This window comes from Cardiocondyla obscurior, linkage group LG20, assembly GCF_019399895.1.
Source record: "Cardiocondyla obscurior isolate alpha-2009 linkage group LG20, Cobs3.1, whole genome shotgun sequence".
Lineage (NCBI taxonomy): Eukaryota > Metazoa > Arthropoda > Insecta > Hymenoptera > Formicidae > Cardiocondyla > Cardiocondyla obscurior.
In genome coordinates, this window is record NC_091883.1 from 628111 (window position 1) to 650353 (window position 22243).

Genomic DNA, 22243 nt, shown 5'->3' on the forward strand with positions numbered 1-22243 from the left:
ATTTTAATGTTACATATTCAGACTTAAAGTCATTAAAAACATGCTCAACGATTTGCAACATGTTTGTAACTCAGAGTTATCAGTCATTTTTTTACATAATGCTTCAAAACAAATGGTATTATAAAAACCTTTTATGTTATCAAATAATTCTATAATTAATATTCGACTCATTCTACTAGTGGCATATAATTTAGCAATAAGTGAAACAGCACCACATTCAACTACATTTTTACATCTTTCAAGTGTAAATTCATCCTCAGGAATTATTTGTATGTATGAAGTACACGTAGATAACATATTGTTGAAATTTAAGGGCTTATTTACAATATTTTCCAATACATTTATTTGTTTTGTAGCATTACATGTTGTAGAATTTTTTAACAAAAAACTTAAATCTAAATTTAAATGCTTTAACTTAATATGTCTTATTAACGAGTGAACATTTTGAAAACTTTTTTCACAATTTTTGAAATTACAAGCTACTTTCCTATTTAAAAGAACTTTGTAAATAATTCTTATATGAAACATTAACTTTTGTATTGTATGATAACAAGTAAAACAGAAAAAACAGAAAAACATTATATATATATATATATATATATATATATATATATATATATGTATATATATATATATGTATGTACACGCATATATGTATATATATATATATATATATATATATATATATATATATATATATATATAAATTTATATACATGTATATATAAATATTATAATATATTTTCTCTTAAAGATATACATTTAAAAGTTAATGTGTCATTTTTTCTCTATTTTTTTAATAATATGTTTAATATTAGAAAACACAAAGTCTCATTTTGTAGTAAAATTATAAATACCGCGTTGAATCGTAATCTATAAATGTTCACTGAAAACCGGATAATTCATATGAAATACTTGGAAAACCTTAAAGCAAATGTCGAGAGCTTGTAATGTAGAATCGGCAGAGTATAAGACATCATCAATAGAAATGAAGGAGTTGCAAATATCACCCAATATTGTTCCAATAATTAATATATATGGCTGTACCATAATATTAAGATTTTCTGCTTGTTTTTCAATAATTCCCAATGTACTGTTACATCTCCACAAGACTGAAAAAAAGTTATATTAAAATTTAAAAAATTAGTAAAGTTATTGTTAAAATTATTAAAAAAATTATTAAAATTATTAAAAAGTTTATTACAATCAATATTAACTAAATTAAACTCTAAAAATTATTAGTAATTAATATTAAATTATACTAACATGTATGTGTTTTATAATACTTTCTTTTGCATCAGCAATTGATGGTTTATAAAATTGTTTATTATGACTTATCATTTTTTTTGGCGGAAATAAATGAGCAAGCAGCATCAGATTTGCTGCAACTTTTGTATTAAAGATTTTAAGATTTTAAAATAAATAATAAAAGTATATGTATTTTCAAAAAATTATTAACAAATAATTACTATCATTACTGTTTGAGTTATTATATTTGTCAATTAAAACAGTAGCAGTGTTGTCCTTTTTGTTAACCGTTGTATGTTCTAATATATTTTGAATAAATTGTTTCCAAACTTCGATACTTAATGATTGTTTTGTTAAATTCATTTTGTTATAATCAAATTTAATGAGCTCATTTCCTAATGGGTGCTTAAAAAGCTGTCATTTTTCAAATATGTTGCTTATAATTTTATCTTTGCATTGTTGCATATCAGAACGACGTAAATCATATGTTATGTTCTAATGCATTTTAACTACTTTTCAAGGAGTTTGGTGTTTTCCTAACCATTCTAAACTATCTCGGATAGTATTGTTACAACTTTCATTTTCTGATTCTACAAAATCAAAATAACAAATTACATTTTTTAATAATTATTTGATACAGATTTTTAATTATATATATATTTATAAATAAAAAAAATTACCAATAATGTCAGTATCATCTCTATCATCTAATCTATATTTTTTTATTTTATAATCACTATTTCGCTATAAATTTACTAATTTTTTACGCGTTGGAATTGGTTTATTACTAGGAGCACTTTCTTTCTTTATTGGTGAAACATAGTACGTCTTTTAATGTTTATTAGGAAAAACTTTAATTTTTTTAGCAATTTCTCTAATCGTATCATTACCTCGTCTGTAAATTATGCAGTACATATAGATATAAATATATGTGTATACATAATATATATTGTATTTTGACTAAGTATAAAAAATTAATTAACTTTATTTTATTATCCTGTAAATATGAAATAATAATGTCACAAAGTTTGTTTCTGCAATTGCAATTCAATTCAGATTTGCTCTTACATTGTTTAATAATTAACTCTCCAACTGCAGTTTTTTTTTTAATATCTCTTATGGATACCATTTTCCGAAAAATCAGTGTATCTGAAAAAAATTTGTTTTGTCCAAAATTATCTTTTTCAGCTATCAGAGAATTCGAATTACTATCTATTTCCTATAGTAAAACAATTCATATAAAATTTTGTACTAATTATAAAAATAATTTATGTTAATTAAAATTTAAACTACTAAAAAAAAACCAGCTTATTTTTCATTTAATTCTGACAATTTAGATTCATTATCTTTTTGCCATCCTTCTGAAGAATTAGAAGCATTTGACTTACAGTATTTGTTTCTTCAATAATTTAAAAATATTACTTTATGTCCTATCAAAGGTATTAAAATCTTAATATCATCTTTAGTCATATATTTCAATAAATCATCTGTAACTTTGTAAGCTGTAAAATAAATTTAAAACTTAATATATTTAAAATTACTAATAATTTATGTAGTATACTTACTTTCAAAAATTCTGCTGTATTTTTCCAGTCCTAAGTTTCTTAATTTATCGTCAATGTTATCATTCATCTTTTCACTAATGTATTTTCTAATATTGGTGTGCAAAAGTATAGAAAACTCGTCGATCCTACAACAAATAAAATAAAAACTATGTTTTTGATATCTTTTCACAGCGAAGCAAGACTTGCGTTATATGCCGGCAGCAGCCACGCACCTCTTGGTGTGGGTACACATACGTGTGCGTCTTATCCATGTGCTCAGTTCGCCACGTGCAGAACGCTCATGGAAAATGCCTGCACATGTATGCGTACCTTTGCTAAGAGACAAATGGCTACTACCCGCAAATATCGCATAAGTCTGTCTTCGATATGTATGAATATCGAAAAAATAATTGTTATCCACACTTTCTAACTCCCTACTTAATAAATATTGTTTATTACACTGTAATATTTTATTTTGATATTATTTACTTTAGATAACAAAAGCAATTTTTAATTTGAAAAATTATTTATTAGGTTTGTATAATTTGTTTTTTGTATAGAAAAAGCAATGTTCCTTAAATTAAAATTTGTCTGTAGTAGTCTCTAGTAAATGTTTTTCTCAGATGTATATCTAAGTATTCTTTATGTTAATAAATATTGATTAAAATCTAGTAAATAATTGTTTCAAATTAGAAATTGGTTTCTGAATTAAAATGTTATTGTATTAAGAAAAATGTTACTAGAAGTAAGAAATGAGTACTTTAACATATAGAAAACATTTACTAAAAAGACAAATTTAAATTTAAGAAACCTTGCTTTCTTTATAGTAAAAATAAATTACACAAATCTAGTAAATAATTTTTTCAAATTAGAAATTATTTTTCTTACCTGAAGTAAATAGTTTAGAAATAATATACTACTGTGTTACAAACAATATTTACAAAAAATAAGAACATTGTACTAAACTTAAGAAAAAAATTATTTAATCTAAAACACTTGTAAATAAGTTAACTAATTTACTTGATTTCTGTAATTTTTTTTTCTGTGTAAGGTGCAGAGAGAAATAAAGTCACTTTTTATCGGTTATAAATTTACCTTGTTTATTTGCTTGGTTTTTCTTTGCGTCACGTTATAGTTACGTGCCGCTTAGTAGTAACTTACTGACTTGCACGAGCTCGGGTGCTTGTGCATTATATTGTCGGCTGTTTGTCAACAGTCAGCGATTTTGCGAAAAGCGATGACCGGCCTATTTCCTTCCGCTGATATCGCGGTGTGACAAAAATGCTGACTGAAAGTTAGCATAGGCTTAGCAAATTCCATACGGTTTGGCAATCTGCTAAGCTTCGAATTTTTATTGATTCAAAACACAATGTGTCGATCACCCGATCCTAGGAGCTCGGGTTACAACAGTATGATCCTTCAAATGTAATTACAATTAACGCCAAAGTTTATATTGTATTTGCATAGTTACATGTACATATATGTTCTCTTTTAAATCCAAGTTTATACTATTTTATACTGTTTTTAATAAATAAAAATATTTTTAGATAATTTCTATACATTTTTGTATCTGTTTTATCGTTCTTACAATAAGGCTTTTTTTATTTTGAATTTTTGTACAATAATAGAGAAATTTATTTGCAGAAATATTTCGGTTTTCTGAGCTTTCAGAACAATTTTACTGTTATGAAGAATACAACACGCAAGAAGTTTATAAGTTATTTTTTACCTCTGAGGCCTGATATCAGGTTAGGTGATTCTTAAGGTAATGATTAAAATTGACTTCACAAGAAGTCATAGTACATAATACAAATCAGATTAATATCCACAGATTTTTACTAGTTATTACATATTTAACTACCCATAATCTTATATTACATAAAAAAAAGTCTTTAAAAATTATAAGCTAAATTTTTTATATGGAAAAAAAGATTATAAATGCAAGAAATAAATAGCATTATACTTGTTCATAATGTCCCTATATGAACAAATATTAAATAATCTGTAAAAACATTTCGCTATGGCTACTTCAATTATTCTATAATAAGATATCGTGATAATTATGTACAAATTTAAAAGATTGTTGGTTTTTTGGGTTGTCTGGTCCACTGTACAGTGGTATAATAGGCGCATGGTACTACATGATTGCACACTCCACTCGTCTATTGTCACGTGCTGATTCCGCCTATTTTCTTTAAAGAGTACTCACAATCTTCTGTCGCGTCCATCTCACAGCTTTGTTTATTTCTGACGTTATAATTTATTATTAAATAATTACAAATTTTGCAAATAATAAATGATTTTTTGTCTTAAATTTTTTTGTCTACCCACAGTTTTCAGATTAAAAGTTTTGTTTCTAAAATTTTATATGTTTGTTTATCTATAATTATGTTATAAATATAATCCAATCATCATACAACATTGATTTTCAGTATTTAATTTTCAGTATAAAACTTTTAAGCCAATCAGCAAAATCTTAGCAGCATACTAACATAATGCCAACAGATTTTTCTCAGCTGCTTCCTTCGTTAATTACGCTTTTATCAGCAAAATGTGTCCTTATAATGTGATAACAGAAATACAACATAACGTTACAATAAAATGACAAACTTAATAGATGCAGAGTATTCTATCACTATATGTAAAATGACAGGATCATAACTATAATATATTAAAAAAATGTGTTTTTAAATAAATTAAATTCAAAGTAAACATTTTATTTTATAAGATTATTTAAAACTGACACTTAAAAATGTTGAATATTTAAAAAATAAAGTTAATTCAATTTATTCAATTATACAGTAATAAAGTTTCTTTGAGACGAAAGTAAATAATTTAATCTGACTGTATAACCATATTCCAACAAAAAAGGTTAGGTGTTAGAGATTTACTCACTAACAATGAGTTTATGCCCTTACTCGTAAGGGCAGCGCGATATCACAGAAAACTCGAGTCAACCCGATGACCGGAATGAGCCACGTGTCACCGGAATGATTGCCTCGCGTGCGCAAGTAATACACTAAAATGAGCGGTCCTCGTAATTTAAATTAATAATGAGCAAAACTGACGAAACGATAAATACAATAAATGAGCAATTAAAACACGGTGATGCGTATTCCGATTTATATGAGCGAACGTGCGAGAACGCTGTGAGCACGTGAACGAGCACGCCGCGACAGCGTGCACGGACAGTGAGGCTGTATCCGTTAACCGTGTGAGCCGGCTTACTGTTCTGTATGTGAACTATTCTCGCACTTCGAGATGAGCAATAACGATTGACCACTGATCAGGAGCTGATGAGCACAATGAGAAAGCCACGTAAATTACAGAGTGTTCAAGAGCCAAGTGTAAACTTTGACGTCCGGAACAAGAAGAAGGATTAGAACCCAGTGAGCTCAATTCTGAATTGCGGCTTGCTACGCGTGTATATGCAGAGGCTCGTTCGTGTAAAGCCAGCGCTTCGGCTGCCGTCGGATAGAGGAAAAGGCCAGAGCTATACATTATCTGTTCTACTCTTTCGCGGCGTCGTCGGTAACTCGGTAGTCTGGGTATCGCACAAGCATGATGGTAACCGCTCATATGCGAACTGCTACTTTTATTTACTATGTACTATGAAACTTACCATGTTACTATCATTACCACGTAAAATAAAAATAGAAAATAAATAAATTATTATTCATAAAGAATCCTTCTTTTTTCAAACTAAATCACTTTCATCTCATAAGTTAGCAGTACGAAATAAGCAGAGTTAATTTTTATAAATTCGTAGCTAATTTGTTGTTAAAAAGTAATTGGCAAAGACAAAGTTCGTTACTCTCTGCTTTTATTATTATACATTTTTTAATAATGTTCAAGTAAAAAAAGATGAAGTTGGTCGCAAAGAAATTTAATCGAGATAACGCTTTGTTGCTTATTTATCGCTAAATATTTGTTAAAGGAAAATATTAAATTGCTATTTTCTTTTCTTAGTTAACAAATTGATATCTTCTACGTAAACGCTCGTTATTAGGTAACGGTTGTTGCTATTGATTCAGAGTTTTAGATATTTTGTTTAAAAATTGAAAAGAAGTCATTTCAATTGTTTAAACAATATTTTACAAAAAAGTTACTCATCGGATTCGGTCGTCGGACGATGCTGTAACGTTGTTAAAAAAAATTATAAAAATTGGACACTCGATCTCGGAGATATCCATTTGTTAACTAGCAAAAATGTTAATATTGAAGAAAAGACTATACTATGCCACTCGCAACATCGTCCGGCGACCGAATCCAATGAGTGATTTTTTTTGTAAAAAAATTGCTTAAACAATTGAAATGACTTCTTTTCAGTTTTTAAACAAAATATCTGAAACCCCGAATCGATAGCAACAACCGTTACCTAATAACGAGCGTTTACGTAGAAGATATCAATTTGTTAACTAAGAAAAGAAAATAGCAATTTAATATTTTCCTTTAACAAATATTTAGCGATAAATAAGCAACAAAGCGTTATCTCGATTAAATTCCTTTGCGACCAACTTCATCTCTTTTTACTTGAACATTCCTATTTGAAAAAGGGTGTTTTACGTCTAAATTTGCTGAATCTCGAAATCTCGAATCTATTGTTGCCGTTTAAAACTCGCGCTGATTGGTTCTCTCTTGCTTGGCTTGCTTCTCGCCAAGCGAGAGAAAATGTCAGCTGTCAAAAAAGAGGTTTTGAGGTTTGGTTTTTTGAAGTAAAACATTGCGCGCGCACAATTAATTAATATTGAAGCATGTTTCAAGGTTTAACTTAATTGCTATTTTATTGAATTAATGCGTGCGCGCAGCGCGCGCCTGTATTGTTCTAGTATTAAAAAATATATAATAATAAAAGCAGAGAGTAACGAACTTTTTCTTTGCCAATTACTTTTTAACAACAAATTAGCTACGAATTTATAAAAATTAACTCTGCTTATTTCGTACTGCTAACTTATGAGATGAAAGTGATTTAGTTTGAAAAAAGAAGGATTCTTTATGAATAATAATTTATTTATTTTCTATTTTTATTTTACGTGGTAATGATAGTAACATGGTAAGTTTCATAGTACATAGTAAATAAAAGTAGCAGTTCGCATATGAGCGGTTACCATCATGCTTGTGCGATACCCAGACTACCGAGTTACCGACGACGCCGCGAAAGAGTAGAACAGATAATGTATAGCTCTGGCCTTTTCCTCTATCCGACGGCAGCCGAAGCGCTGGCTTTACACGAACGAGCCTCTGCATATACACGCGTAGCAAGCCGCAATTCAGAATTGAGCTCACTGGTGTGAGGTCAGTCTGCTTTCACTTGTTATTCAGTGCTGTTGCAATGCAAACGTAGTCATTATTCCAAGGAGAGAGGATGTTAACACGTTTGAATCCGTTTGAATTAGTTTGAATCGAGATCGTAAAATCATGTGGAATTCAATCGTGGCATATCAAGCTCAGTTCGAGTCTCGGGAAACATTAACAATCGAATAATCAATAATTATTTGGAATAAATAAAGGTAAAATATAACGTTAAACATATAATTGTTATTATTTTACTGTAGTTTAATTATTATTAATTTCAATAAAATGCAGCCATAACCTACTATTTGCACACACATTCTTAATTATAATACTTATTTAACTATATTAATTTTATTATTTATTAAATTTTATTAATTGTTTAATAAATTATTTTTTTTTTTTTAAATTAGTGTTGCTGTAACGACGTGGCTATATAATCCTACTGTTGCACATTAAATTGGTGAGTGAGATATATTCTTTTCTAATAGCATTACAGAATTTTACATTACACTTGAAACAATAATAAATATTAATTAGTAGGGTTTGCTATAAAATTCAATGATTGCAATTTAACGAAAGATTAATTTTTTAAAATTAAAAAATAAAGCAAGATATAGCATGATATAAAAAATTGAAGGAAACTGAATAACTAGGGATATTATAATATGCTAATATTTTCGTGGTGATCAAACATTAATTTTTTAATAATGAAAATGATCACTCATGCATTGATTACTTCTACATTTCTTTAATTCTATTAACCTACTAGTAGTTTCTTATGATTTGGAACTTAGAAATTATGGATAGCATTCAATTTTAATTGCCGTTGTCACCAACAGATTGCATCAAGAAGAAATAAGACATTGTAGTATTTATAAACTAAGAAAAAAAAATTGTTAATGTCGTACAGAACACATTTTTTTGCATAATTATCTTTGAAAGAGTAATAATTTTGTGCGTTTACCAAAATATGTAGAACATGAATTATCATTTATTTTTATTCGTTTTTATCACTGACGGATTGCAATAGGAAGAAATAAGAGATGGTAGTATTTACAAACTATAAAAGAAAAGATATAAAAAATATTTTTAATTAATTAATTTTTAGATAAATTAAATACAAGTTGTGAGATGATAATATTATAAAATTTAAAATAATTTAATTTAAAATAAAAAAATAAAAACTTATATACGTAGAAGTACTTACATTAGTGAATAAGATCATATCCACGGAAGCAAAGTATGCGTTTATACTCATTGGTTTTTGCATCATTATCAGAATAACGTTTGTTCTTACGTGTCGATCGAGTCGAGAATTATGCCATTTGCTAAAATATATTCCATTACGTAATTTTTCGCTCTAAAAAATTATACACATTATAAAGGAATAATACTAATAATTTTTAATGTTGTTTATTATTTTTTTTAATTATTTAAACGCACCGCATCTGCGAGTAAAGTTCCGTGCCACGCGTATATAAAAGTTTGAAGTAACTTTACTCCGCTATAGGTCAGAGATGTGAAGATACTAATAAAATTTAAATCCGAAAGTTGTTGCTAAATTTTAACAGTTAATATTATATTTTAATATATATTATTATTTATAATTTATTATATATAACATTATATATAATAATATAATATTAATACTATAATAAATTATAATACAATAAACTGTTATTTATTATATATATTAGTTAATATTATATTAATATATTTGCGAATAGTGTTATCGTTATTCATGTAATACACATATGAAAATGTTTCGCAAATGCAATTTTACTTTTAAAAATTGAGCAAAAATTATACAGTAAATTTTTTATTATAATGAAATTGCGTGAAACTTTTTAGTTAATTAAAATATAATTTGCGTACGATATTCGTAAATATTTATAAAACATTAAATTAAAGTTGGATTGTGCATTATATTTTGATTCATTACTTACGTTACATTAAATCTCATCTCAAATATTGTACAATTGGTATTATTGTAAAAGGATTGCACCAAGTATACAATTTATTGTTTTACAACTAATTGTGACTGTGCATAATGCAGTAAATTAAATATATAACGACATTTGCGTGAATAATTTCACTTACTAACGATAGTTCATAAATCAATGCACATAGAAGTACAGCATTGGTGACAATATGCCACAAAACAATAGGGGCATACATGTTCTCCAGGATATCACGGCATAACAGTAGCTTTTGATGCTTTGCCACGCAGGTTTTTAATGTATCTGAAATATTCTCAGTTGGTAGAGGATTGGTTAGTTTAAAATGCATAGAGTCAATTATCGCTGCAAACTGGTAGGCGTATAAGCCAAAAGCGGTGTCGACACAGAACGAAATAAGGCATATGATCATTAATTCCAATGTTCCGAAAAGTACACGATAATGATACCGAATAAAGTCGACAATAATCCATAGGTATCCATATCCTCTGACGGATGGTAGAGTATAGTTCGTGGTTGAATTCGAATGATAAAAATTAAATATAGATATACACCCTGGCATAGTGATCATCACAATTACTATTATATAAATCGCTGAATATATGTATACCATAATGATTATTGAAGGCAAAGACGAATTCATTATCGTCTGGATTTTCTCATTCTCCATATATTCGTTCTCGAAAAGATCGTTTAGTGTTCGGCGGTAATTCATCATAATGTCATGATTGATTACACATCTTATCATCTTAAAAAAAATCAGAAATGCATTATTTTTTCACCGCGTTGTAGTATAAATATATAACATCTATTTTACGTAAGATCTAATTTTGTTAATAAAGTACAAGTTCTTTTGTTTATACTTTAAGAAGGCTGCCAAGTGAAGACGTTGATCCGCCAATGTAGCTCATCATAATTGACAAATTGTGTCTGTAGTAATAAGCTTTATATAATCTTATCACAGAGTAGAGGGTGTTTACCAAGAGCGAGATAACTGTTGATATCTTGCCAATTTTTGTCACATGTGAACATCCCGATATAGTTATTAAAGTCTGGATAAAACGGTGATACTTGCGATACGTTTGCTCTTGTTCTGTTTTCATTTTAATACGGTGTACTTAGTAATAGCAAAGGAGTTGTCTTTAAAGGATTGTTACTCTGAAGTGTCTATGAATGTTTTCGATGCGTTCAACACGGTGGTTTCACATTCGACTGCATTCAGGTAGAGAAAAATATTTATCTTTCATCTCAAAAATCAATGCCGTAATTATAGACTGAAGTACACATAAATGTCTCTTTGAAGTAAGTTTTTTTTTTTAAATTGCCTATAATTTAAATTAAGTGTGCTGTCTGCCGAAACTTTGGGAAATTAACTAATTTAGCATGTTATTTGAAATACTTTGTTTGGAATAGGCTATAATTTAAATTGTCGACTAATTGAAGGCACATAAGAAAAATTACACTTCAAAGCGAATAATAATTTTTATTGAAAACTAGAGACTATAAGTCATATTAGATGTAGCATTAGGATTAGCGGTATGTTTTTTTATTGAGGCAGATAGATTTGTAATTTTTTTTGTATATGAAAGCCTTCTATATTTTCGGCCGGGATATCATACGTTGATAGTTGTAATTAGGAACAAAATGTGGTAAATTTGTGGTATTTTAGTAACAAGCCTGAGAGCGTAAGCAGATGTTAGCGAAAATCAGGTTCTCCGTTCAGTCACCCACGATCAATAATTTTTGTGTATATCCCAATATGTCCAGAGAAATGAAATTTAATACTTGCCAAGTGGCGTGATGTCGTGCAACGAAAAGAAAGAGGAGTGAGAAATTTACGTCTCTGCTAGAAAAGTTTATTTAGACAGTTTTCGGTAATCTGTTACTTTCGAAGGATCATAATTTAGATTTGTGGCTCTCGAGCTGGCCATTTGAGGAATGAAATTTATTTGGTAGTCGAATGTCGAGCTCGGCGACAATTGTTTTCGAGCCGCTCACGTTCGGCATACACCGCGGATTTTTTCTGAGAATTTAGTCTACGCGGATTCAATTTTTTTATCTTCTTAAGGCAAGCAGTGTTTAGCGATCGAGCTGGACCAATCAACGATCGAGTTTATTGGCTGTCTCACTTTTTTCTTTCTTTCTTGAAGGACCAAGATTTCTAATTGCGGTCACTTCAGCCTAGTTTTGGGGTTCCGGGCGGGAGGACGTGTTGCTGATCGGTCCGCAACTACACGTATTTTTGACCGCGGATAGGAAGCGTCGCCTACGAATAAATGTCGATGTCGTCGACTCGTGAACGAACGATCGTTTTTTTTCTGATCTTTTGTTAATCTACTCATCGTTTTGTGCTTTGAAAAAGTGCCTCTGGAAGCAAAGATTAGGTCGCGAGCAGAGTGTGCGGAGCGTTCAACCTGAATTGCGCTGCGCGTTCGGTATTACAAACTCGTTTCACTCGCCACCGTCTTCAGCGAAATTCAGCGAGTCGCGGCGACCGCCATCACCAGAGCGTTAGATCTGTACCTCGTCCGTCTTCTTCGTCGCGGCCGAGATTCTCATCTCGTTTCAAGCAAGTGATTTTTGAGCAATTTGAGAAAGATTAAAGATTGTGCAAATTTATACAATAATCGTTCGTCGCAATTTTTAATTTTAATCGTTAATAATCGCCGCGATAATCCACTGTCATTCATTCGGTCGTTCGTCTCTCGAGTGACAGTGTTAGTGATTAGATACTGATTATAAAAAAAGGCAGTGTAATAATTTCAAATGATTTAATGTTCTAAAACGCTTCAGGATAATCCAGAGTACTGCCACAAGAGGAAGGAAGGAAGGAAGGAAGGAAGGACGAATGGAAGGACGGATAGACGGAAAATAACCTAATCTACTTTAACCGGAAGATACAAATGTAAGTAAACCTGCAACACACCATTTATCGTAGATTACTCATCTGTATTTCTTCTAAAGAATTTAATATATTTAATTAATGTCCGAGTTTAATGATGCTTGAAGGGCGCGATCTGTAATTTCTAGTTTAAACTAAAAAAATAAAAATAAAGAGCGAAACGTTATTCTGAAATAATAAGTGCAGATAGATATTATTATTTTGTAGTTTCAAGATGAATTAATAAAAGTGTTAATATTGTGCAGAATACATTTCCTTACGTAACAATCTTTTAAAGAATAATAATTTTACGAGTTTATTTAAATTTGAAGAACGTAAATCATCATTTATTTTTATTCGTTTTTGTCACCGACAGATTGCATTAGGAAGAAATAAGAAACAGTAGTATTCACAAACTATAAAAGAAAAGACAGAAATATTATTAATTAATTTTACATGTGATTTGCACACGCTTTTAAAATTTATTTTTAGAGGAATTAAATACAAGTTGTGAGATGATGATATTATAAGATTTAAAATAATTCAGTTTAAGATATTAAAAAAAAAACTTAAGTAGGGAATAAACACGGGTTTTAACCCAATAGCGTTGAGGAGGGGGGACGGGGAAAAAGCCGCGATGGAAGAGACCGGGGAGATGTGCCAGTTACCCACTCCCCGGGGTCTCTTCCCACCTACGGCTACCTCTCCCCGCGCTCCTCGCATCGCGGATTTTTTCCCCCGTCCCCTCGCCTCCCTCAACGCTCCTGGGTTAGAACCCGTGTTTATTCCCTACTAACTTATATACGTAAAATTACTTACATTAGTGAACAAGATCATATCCACGGAAGCAAAGTATGCATGTATAGTCATTGGCTTCTGCATCATCATCAGAATAACGTTTGTTCTTACGTGTCGATCGAGGCGAGATTTATGCCATTCACTAAAATATAACCCTTTACGTAATTTTTCCCCCTAAAAAGTTATACATTTTGTAAAAAAATAATAGTAATAATTTTTATTTATTTTTATTGTTTTCGTAAATTATTTAAACGCACCGCATCTGTGAGAATAGTTCCATGCCACGCGTAACTAAAAGTTTGGAGGAACTTTATCATAGCGTAGGACGCAGATACACAGAGGTATATAATCTTGAATTCCGAAAATTGTTGCTAAATTTTAACAGTTAATATTATATTTTATTATAGTTGCAAACGGTGATATCGTTATTCATATAATATACTCATGAAAAAGTATCGGTAGTGCAAGCTTTACTTTTAGAAAATTGAGCAAATATTTTACAGTAATTTTTTTTATTATAATTAATCTGAGTGAATTTTTTCAGTCACTTAAATATAATTTGCGTACGATATTCGTAAATATTTATTAAACTTTAAATTAAATTGGAACATGCATAGAGTATAGAGTTTATTATTTCACAATCAATTTTGACTGTGCAAATTGCAGTAAATTAAATAAATATATAACGACATTTGCGTGAATAATTTTACATACTGACGACACTTCGTAAATCAGTGCACATAGAAGTATAGCATTGCTGACGATATGCCACAAGACAATAGGGGCATACATGTGCTCCAGGATATCACGGCATAACAGTAGCTTTTTATGCTTTGTCGCGCAGGTTCTTAATGTATCTGAAAAATTCTCTGTTGGTAGGGGATTGGTTAATCTATAATACATAGCGTCCAATATCGCTGCCAACTGGTAGGCGTAGAAGCCAAAAGCGGTGTCTACGCCGCAAGCAACCAGGCATGAAAGTAATAAATCCACTGTTTCGTAAAGTAGGTGAAAATGATACCAAAAGTTATCGGGAACCGTCCAAAAGTATCCGTATCCTTTAGTGACTGGTAGGATGTAATCCGTTGTTAAATGCCAGTGATAAAGACCGCGAAATATAGCTGAATACGCTGGCATAACGTACGTCACCATTAACGCTAATATAAACATTGAATATATGTATGCTATAATGGTTATTGGAGGTAGAGACGAAAACATTATTGCCTGGATTTTCTCATTCCTTATATATTCGCTCTCGAAAAGATCGTTTATTGTTCGGTGATAAATTATCATAGAGTCACGATTGGTCATAAACTTTGCCACCTTAATAAAAGCAAACGTATAATAGTATCAACGTGTTGAATGGGTTTCGTAAATGCGCGAGACACTTTTAAATTTAATTTTGTTAAAGTACAAGCACTTTTATTTATACCTTAAGAAGAGTACCAAGTGCAGACGTTGCTACGCCAATGTATTTCATCATAATTGCCAAATTGTGTCTGTGGACATAGCTCGCATGTAAGCTTAGAATCGTGTACGTAATTGCCACCAAGAGCGACAATACTGACCAGTAGTACGCGATCCTGCCGAATCTTGTCGGCATGTACGAACAGCCAGACAATGCCAGTAAAGTTTGAATAAAACGTTGATACTTACGATACGTTTGATCCGTTTTCATTTCGATACGATGTATGTAGTAATTGCAAAGGTGTTCTTTTTTAAGAATTGGCACTCTGAAGTGTCTATGAATATTTTCGATGCGTTCGACACGGTGGTGTCACATTCGACTGCGCGGTGGAGGAAGATATTTATTTTTTATCTTAAAAATTAGTTCCGCGGTTATAGACTAAAGCATATATAAATGTCGCTTTATAGTGATATTTTTTTATTACCTATTATTTGAATAAAATGTATCGCTTGCCGAAACTTTGGGAAGTTAATAACTAATTTAGCACGTTATTTGCAATACTTTGAAATAGGACTATAATTTAAATTGTTGTCGACAAATTGAAGACACATAGGAAAAATTACACTGCAAAGAGAATGATAATTTTTACTGAGAATTAGAGACTATAAGTCATATTAGATGTAGCATTAGGATTAGCGGTATGTTTTTTTATTGAGGCAGACAGATTTACAATTCTCTCTTTATATGAAAACCTTCTATATTTCCGGTCGAAATATTATACGTCGATAGTTGGAAACATATGGACAAAATGTTGTAGATTCGTGGAATTTAAGTGGCAAGCCTGAGAGTGTAAGCAGATGTTAACGAAAAAATGGTTCCGCTCAGTCGCCCACGATCAATAATTTTCGTGTATGTCCTAATATCCCCACGAAATATTGGAGCAGTTTTCTTCCACCTTTCAAGTCGGTGTTTACTTTGACAGTCTTTTTAAACGTTTAAATAGAATATTGATATTATCCATAATTTATTTAAAAATTACTATTTGGAATAATAATAAAACTGTGATAAGTGGAAATTTGAAAAAAAGAAAAAGAAAGAGGTGAAACGCTATTCTGAAATGATAAGTGCAGATGTGATATCTATATTATTATTTCGTGATTTAAGGATCAATTAATAAATGTGTTAATAATGTACGGAATACATTTTCTTACATAATAATTTTTTGAAAAGTAATAATTTTGCGAGTTTACCAAAATTTGTAGAACGTGAATCATTCATTTTTATTCGCTTTTATCACCGACGGATTGCAGTAGGAAGAAATAAGAGACGGTAGTATTCACAAACTATAAAAGAAAAGATTTGAAAAATATTTTTAATTAATTCATTTTTGGAGGATTATAAGTTGTGAAGTGATAACGTTATAATATTTGAAATAATCCAATTTAAATAAAAAAGAACTTTCATATATATAGAAGTACTTACATTAGTGAACATGATCATGTCCACGGAAGAAAAGAATGCGTTTATAGTCATTGGTTTCTGCATCATTATCAGAATGACGTTTGTTCTTACGTGTCGATCGAGACGAGAATTATGCCATTCGCCAAAGTATATTCCTTTACGAAAGTCTTCCCCCTAAATGTATATTCATATGTTATACGCATATGTATACATAGTGCAAAATGATTGATTTAGAATTGCAGTTATCATTGTAACAAATGATTTAATCTTACCGCGTCTGTAAGGATAGTGCCATACCATGCGTACGTAAAAGTTTGAAGACATTTAATCATACCGTAAGTCAGCGATATGCTGACAGAGAAAATATTAATTTCCGAAAGCTGTTGCAAATTTTTAACAATTAATGACATATTTAAATTTATCGGTAAATTATTTTACTTATTTAAAGTTTAAGCTTTGCAGACGCAATCTTTACTATTTATAATTTGAGAGATAAAGTAAAAATAAAATAATATTTTATGACGATCACATTAAGCTATTGCAAATCGACTTAAATTAAAAAAAAGAAAAAAAAAGATTTTTACAAATTAAGACATGTACAAATTTTAAATTTTGTTACACTGATCGTGCAATAAATATTACTTCATATTTGATGTCGTCATCGTAACACGATGGCACTAATTATACAATTGTAATACTTATTCATATCCGATTGCGTATGCGCATAATGTGTATCAAGCGATATCAAACAATTTGCATTAATGTATGCACATACTGATGACATTTCGTAAATTAATGCGCAAAGAAGTACGGCGTTGGTGACGGTATGCCAAAAAACAATAGGCCCGTATACGTGTTCCAGGGTATTGCGGCAGAGTAGTAGCTTCTGATGTTTTGCTACGCACGTCCGTAGCACATTTGAGAATTTTTCATTGGGTTGCGGATTTGTTAGTCTGAAAGTCATAGCACGCATTGTCGAGGCGAACTGATAAACGTAAAACCCAAAGGCACTGTCCATGCTGCATGCCGTAATGCTAGAAACTGCTGCTCCGCTCGTCTCGAAGAGCAAATGAAAATGGTACAAAAAATTATTTGGAACGGTCCAAAAGTATCCGTATCCTCTACTAATTGGTAGACTGTAGTTCGTTGTTAAATGTAGATGACATAGATCACGAATTACAGATAAATACGCAGGCATAAAAAATGCCATCATCATAGCTATCAAAATAGCAGAATATATGTACGCTAGAATGCGTATTGTTGGCAGGGGTGAGAATATTATTGCTCGAACTTGATCATTTTGCGTAAGCTCCTCTTCGAACAGATCTTTTAGCGTCTGGTAACAATGAATTAGAGAGCTGCGATTAATTAGGACGGATCCCACCTTAAAGAAAGTAATAAATGCATACCTCTGTGCGAAGTAAAGAAATTATGTAATTAAATCACAATTTTAGATGTATCGTGTTGTTATATTAAAAATATCTTTTTTTTTTTAATTTAATTTTTTTTTTAGTTATTTTTTTTTTTTTTTAACTAACTTAGGCGATAATTTTTTGCCCTAAAAGAAACGCCAAAGTATACTCATGTAAACACATTTTTTAAGTATATAAATTTCAATTTATTTTTAAAATTAATTGATACATATAATTTCGTTCATTTATTTCGTTTTCGGTATTTAGTGTGAGTTATATTAATTCATAATAATCAATTTATAACAAAATGCAAGCTTGTCTTTTATACCTTGAGTATAACGCCAAATGCAGATATTGTTATCCCAATGTATTTCATCATAATTGCCAATCTATGTCTATGGAAATAGCTCGCATGCATGTTCAATAACGCATACGTGATTGCCACGAGGAGTACGCAAAGTGACCAATAATATCTGGGCTTGCCTGATTTTGTCGGCATATACCAACATCCAGATATAATTAACACGTGCCGAATGAAACCTTGATACTTGCGATACATTTGCAATCTTTTGTCATTCATTTTGATAATTTTAATTAAAATCTTTTTTTACAATTTATTATACTGATTAAAAAAAAATATAATAAAAACAAAACCTATTTCAATTACAAATTGGCACTTTAAAATATCGATGAATGTTTCCGATGCGTTCGGTACAGTGGACTTTTTCAACTGCGCCCAAGGTAGAGAAAAGAAAGTTTATTTTCTATTTTAAAAAAATGTGACTGTTGTTAGGGAATTGTAACCTATATAAACGTCGCTTTGAAGTACCTCTTTTTACTGGTCGAGGCTCTGGAAAGTCCATAGCTAATTTGAGACATTATTTGCTGCACTTTGATTGAAATAGGCTATAATTTAAGTTTATTATGGTTGTAACTAAATTAGAGGCATATAAGAAAAATTACACTTCAAAGAGAAGATAATTTCTTACCGCGAACTGTAAATTACAAGTCACATTAGATAACAGCGTTACGATTAGCGATAAATTTTTTTACTTAATTGCGACGAAACAGATTTACAATTCTCTTTATTTATGAAAACCTTTTACGTCGTCGGTCGAGATATTGCACGTGTACCGTTGACAGCTATAAGCACATGGGCAAAATGTTATCGATCCTTGGTAGTTCGGTAGCATGAGAATATAAGCAGGTGTTAGCAAAAAGGGGGTGCCGTTCAGTTTCCCATGCGCGAAACTTTTTTTTTATTTTTTCTTTTTTGTTAATATGCTTGCGATGATAGTGACATATGTTCCTCACAGGTTTTAGGATAGTATGTGATTTGACGATCTCTTTAACGCTTGAAATAACGAAACGACGAGTTCGTTCGTCATCTTTCGAAAAATCACCTGCTAAGTTCTTGGTGACTGCTGTCTTAGAAAATGACTGTTACTTAAAAAAAAAATACGTGAAACGCAATAATCAGAGTGGAATAAAAGTATTTGAATACAACTTCATCATTTACAGTGTAATGATGAAACACGTTCATAATGTATTGATTGCATCTTTTTAATTACTACAATATATTGATGGCGTAATAATTTTATAAAATTGCAATCTCATGAGTTCAGGGATTTACGAAACGTACGTAGCTCTCGTGTTTATTTGCCTTTTTCACCGACGGATTGCAACAAGAAGAAATAAGACATTGTGGTGTTGACGAACTATTAATAAAAACAAAACAATTTTAATTAGATTAATATGCAAGAAAATCAACATTCAAATTTGTAGGATCGAAAGACTGTTAAAGAATTTCTAATTAAAAAATTCGAACAATTAACTTCTTTTAATATTTAATATTTTTATTGATTACGTACAAATTCTACAATATTATATTAAAAACAGTTTTTTTTTTTTAAATAATAAAGTCATAGAATAATTTTTTTATCTTTGCACAAAAATATTGCATTTACATTTTGTGCATTTTCAGTCTCATAGAAAAATTTGTTTTATTTAAAGTATGAGATACAAGCCTTAAAGCGATCACATTGCAAGGCTTGAAACCAATTTAGTTTGAAATTAAAAGGTTTCGTAGACTTTCTCAATCAATTGCAATTTAAATACTTACGTTGGTGAACATGATCATATCAACGGAGGAAAAAAATGCGTTTATAGTCATCGGTTTTTGCATCATTATCATAACAATGTTCGTTCTCACGTGGTGATCGAGGCGATAATTATGCCATTCGCCAAAGTATACTCCATTACGAAAATCCTCGAACTAAGCACATATTAAATATAAATGCATATAGCGCAAAACGATGTTTTTAAATGCCAATAATTATTACGATAAAACATTTATACTCACCGCATCCGTGAGGACAGTCCCATACCACGCGTACATAAACGTTTGCAGCAATTTTATTGCGGCGTAAGTTAAAGATACGAATGAGCTGGCGATATTGAAATCTGAAAACTGTTATTGACTTTTAGCAACTGATACTCTATTTGAACGTAATTTGTACATCGCGACAGCATACAAAGTGATAAATGCCTATTGTATAATCGGCGCCGTCGTAACACGACCTCGCTAATTGTACAATTGTAAAACATGTTATCTCACGTGCGATTACGATCGTGCATAATGCAATGAATTAACGTGAATATTTAACATTGCGTTCCGCATTATTGTAACCACGTACTGATGAGGACATTTCGTATATCAGCGCGCACAGAAGTACGGCGTTTGTGACGATATGCCAGAAGACAATTGGCCCGTACATATGTTCCAGCATATCGCGGTACGGTAACAGCTTCTGATGTTTGACTACGCATGCTTTTAGTACATCTGAGAATTTCTCGGTGGGTGGAGGATTCATTATCCTGAAAGTCATGGCGCGCATTGTCGAGGAAAATTGATAGACGTAGAAGCCGAAGGCGCTGTCCATGCCGCAAGCAGTCAGGCAGGAGAACGATATTGTGTTCGTCTCGTACAGCAGATGAAAATAATATAAAAAGTTGTTAGGAACGGTCCAAAAGTATCCGTATCCCTTGGTCACTGGCAACGTGTAGTTCGCGGTTCGCAAATTTAAGTGGCAAAGGTCGTGGATTATGAGCAAATACGTAGGCATGTAAAACGCCAGCATGCATGCTATTATAATCGCGGAGTACGTGAACGCAAGAAAGCACGTTGTAGGCAAAGATAGAAACATTATCATTCGGATTTTCTCATTCCGCACAAGTTCTTCTTCGAAAAGGTCGTCTAACATTTCGTGATGACTTGTCAGATAATTGTGGTTCGTCAGAAAAGTTCCTACCTTAAAGAAAACGATAGATGCATATTTTCTTTTCTTGTAAAGTAAAAAAAAAATATATATTTAATAACGAAAAAAAGTAAAATTTATTAAAAAATTAATTCGATATTAATTTGAATTTTTACACACGCGGGACCAAAATGTAATGATAGTTTCTTCTGGTTTTATACCTTGAGAATGGCACCAAAAGTGGATATTGTTATGCCAATGCATTTCATCATAATTGGTAGATTATGTCTATGAAAATAGCACATATGCACATTCAGTATCGCGTACAGAATCATCATTAAAAGCACATAAACAGAATAATTTGTGGACTTAGATTTTGTGGAGCTGTACGAACAGCCACATATTGTGAGCAAGATTCGAATGAAACGTTTGTATATACGATATGCTTGCAACCGTTTATCAATCCCTTTATCAGTCATCTAATAAAAGAAATATTAAACAATTTTTCAAGTGTATACGTTTAATCTCGTAAGATATCAGATTAGTTTCGATCTTAATTAAAACTTGCAAAACTTGCAGAAAATCGGAGTATTTTTAATGGATAGAATACGCACATTTCTCTTTACTAATATCTATTATAATTTTACAATCTAAAGATTTAAGTTTCTTTAGCTTTAATAATGACAAAAGTGATTATAATTAATTTTTTTTAATATATATTTAATAATATATAAATGTTAATATTTGTAAATGAATAGAAATTATTCGGAAATATAAAAAAAAATTGCCACAATTTTTACCAACATTTTCAATGCCTTTGGTACAACAGATTACATTCAACTGCGCTGTGAAAAATGTTACCTTCTATCTCGAAAATCAGAAATATTATTGTACCTTTGCCGTGTATATGAAAAATGCTTTAAAGAACCTTTTTTTTCGTTGAACATAATTCACATGATACGTACAATTCGAAGAAACTTT

The 22243-nt window shown here is 30.7% G+C and overlaps 4 protein-coding genes and 3 long non-coding RNA genes across 10 annotated transcripts in view; 1 reads left to right on the plus strand and 6 right to left on the minus strand.

Moving 5' to 3' along the window:
* LOC139110388 (uncharacterized) overlaps window positions 1–22243 on the minus strand; it is a 243124-nt gene that overhangs the window by 181745 nt on the left and 39136 nt on the right. The gene's annotated exons all lie outside the window — the stretch shown is intronic.
* LOC139110285 (uncharacterized) lies at window positions 752–6029 on the minus strand. Its single transcript, XR_011546968.1, has 3 exons — window positions 3888–6029; window positions 2814–2938; window positions 752–1112 (listed from the first exon to the last, which is right to left on the minus strand). It is a non-coding gene; the product is annotated as an uncharacterized lncRNA (long non-coding RNA).
* LOC139110284 (uncharacterized) overlaps window positions 6042–22243 on the plus strand; it is a 41834-nt gene continuing 25632 nt past the window's right edge. For 2 of the 3 annotated variants that reach the window (XR_011546965.1, XR_011546966.1), the window contains exons 1-3: window positions 7840–8302; window positions 8498–8547; window positions 12839–12950. This is a non-coding gene — a long non-coding RNA (uncharacterized lncRNA). Of the gene's footprint in view, window positions 6182–7839; window positions 8303–8497; window positions 8548–12838; window positions 12951–22243 lie in introns of those variants that run through there. The other variant, XR_011546967.1, reaches the window with a different exon arrangement.
* On the minus strand, window positions 8562–12825 carry LOC139110281 (odorant receptor 82a-like). Its single transcript, XM_070669926.1, has 5 exons — window positions 10909–12825; window positions 10188–10793; window positions 9531–9644; window positions 9295–9447; window positions 8562–9147 (listed from the first exon to the last, which is right to left on the minus strand). Exons 1-5 carry the CDS (start codon window positions 11146–11148, stop codon window positions 9085–9087), a joined length of 1176 nt encoding a protein of 391 aa, XP_070526027.1. The 5' UTR covers window positions 11149–12825; the 3' UTR covers window positions 8562–9084.
* LOC139110286 (uncharacterized) lies at window positions 12950–15156 on the minus strand. Its single transcript, XR_011546969.1, has 3 exons — window positions 13982–15156; window positions 13746–13898; window positions 12950–13342 (listed from the first exon to the last, which is right to left on the minus strand). It is a non-coding gene; the product is annotated as an uncharacterized lncRNA (long non-coding RNA).
* On the minus strand, window positions 15227–18751 carry LOC139110278 (odorant receptor 49a-like). Of its 2 annotated transcripts, XM_070669923.1 has the most exons (5): window positions 18334–18751; window positions 17369–17977; window positions 16866–16973; window positions 16615–16767; window positions 15227–16475 (listed from the first exon to the last, which is right to left on the minus strand). In XM_070669923.1, exons 1-5 carry the CDS (start codon window positions 18583–18585, stop codon window positions 16413–16415), a joined length of 1185 nt encoding a protein of 394 aa, XP_070526024.1. In that variant the 5' UTR covers window positions 18586–18751; the 3' UTR covers window positions 15227–16412. The 2 variants fall into 2 exon arrangements, with proteins under 2 accessions (XP_070526024.1, XP_070526023.1); XM_070669922.1 differs by having other exon boundaries at window positions 15227–16767.
* LOC139110279 (odorant receptor 94a-like) lies at window positions 19371–22152 on the minus strand. The gene is made up of 6 exons (XM_070669924.1): window positions 22067–22152; window positions 21484–21741; window positions 20702–21316; window positions 20368–20475; window positions 20128–20280; window positions 19371–19723 (listed from the first exon to the last, which is right to left on the minus strand). The coding sequence occupies exons 2-6, from the start codon at window positions 21739–21741 to the stop codon at window positions 19661–19663; spliced, it is 1197 nt and encodes a 398-aa protein (XP_070526025.1). The 5' UTR covers window positions 22067–22152; the 3' UTR covers window positions 19371–19660.

What these genes read in the sequence shown, in the direction of transcription:
- LOC139110281 (XM_070669926.1), bottom strand. Translation starts at nt 11,148, where the DNA reads ATGAAAACAGAACAAGAGCAAACGTATCGCAAGTATCACCGTTTTATC. An exon ending in CACTTGGCAGCCTTCTTAAA is followed by an intron (nt 10,794 to 10,908) that starts GTATAAACAAAA and finishes ATTTTTTTTAAG; the next exon opens with ATGATAAGATGTGTAATCAA. An exon ending in GAACTTTACTCGCAGATGCG is followed by an intron (nt 9,448 to 9,530) that starts GTGCGTTTAAAT and finishes ATAATTTTTTAG; the next exon opens with AGCGAAAAATTACGTAATGG.
- LOC139110278 (XM_070669922.1), bottom strand. Translation starts at nt 18,585, where the DNA reads ATGAATGACAAAAGATTGCAAATGTATCGCAAGTATCAAGGTTTCATT. An exon ending in CATTTGGCGTTATACTCAAG is followed by an intron (nt 17,978 to 18,333) that starts GTATAAAAGACA and finishes ACTTTCTTTAAG; the next exon opens with GTGGGATCCGTCCTAATTAA. An exon ending in GCACTATCCTTACAGACGCG is followed by an intron (nt 16,768 to 16,865) that starts GTAAGATTAAAT and finishes ATATACATTTAG; the next exon opens with GGGGAAGACTTTCGTAAAGG.
- LOC139110279 (XM_070669924.1), bottom strand. Translation starts at nt 21,741, where the DNA reads ATGACTGATAAAGGGATTGATAAACGGTTGCAAGCATATCGTATATAC. An exon ending in TATACGAAATGTCCTCATCA is followed by an intron (nt 20,476 to 20,701) that starts GTACGTGGTTAC and finishes AGTCAATAACAG; the next exon opens with TTTTCAGATTTCAATATCGC. An exon ending in ATATGATCATGTTCACCAAC is followed by an intron (nt 19,724 to 20,127) that starts GTAAGTATTTAA and finishes TTTTATTAATAG; the next exon opens with TTCGTCAACACCACAATGTC.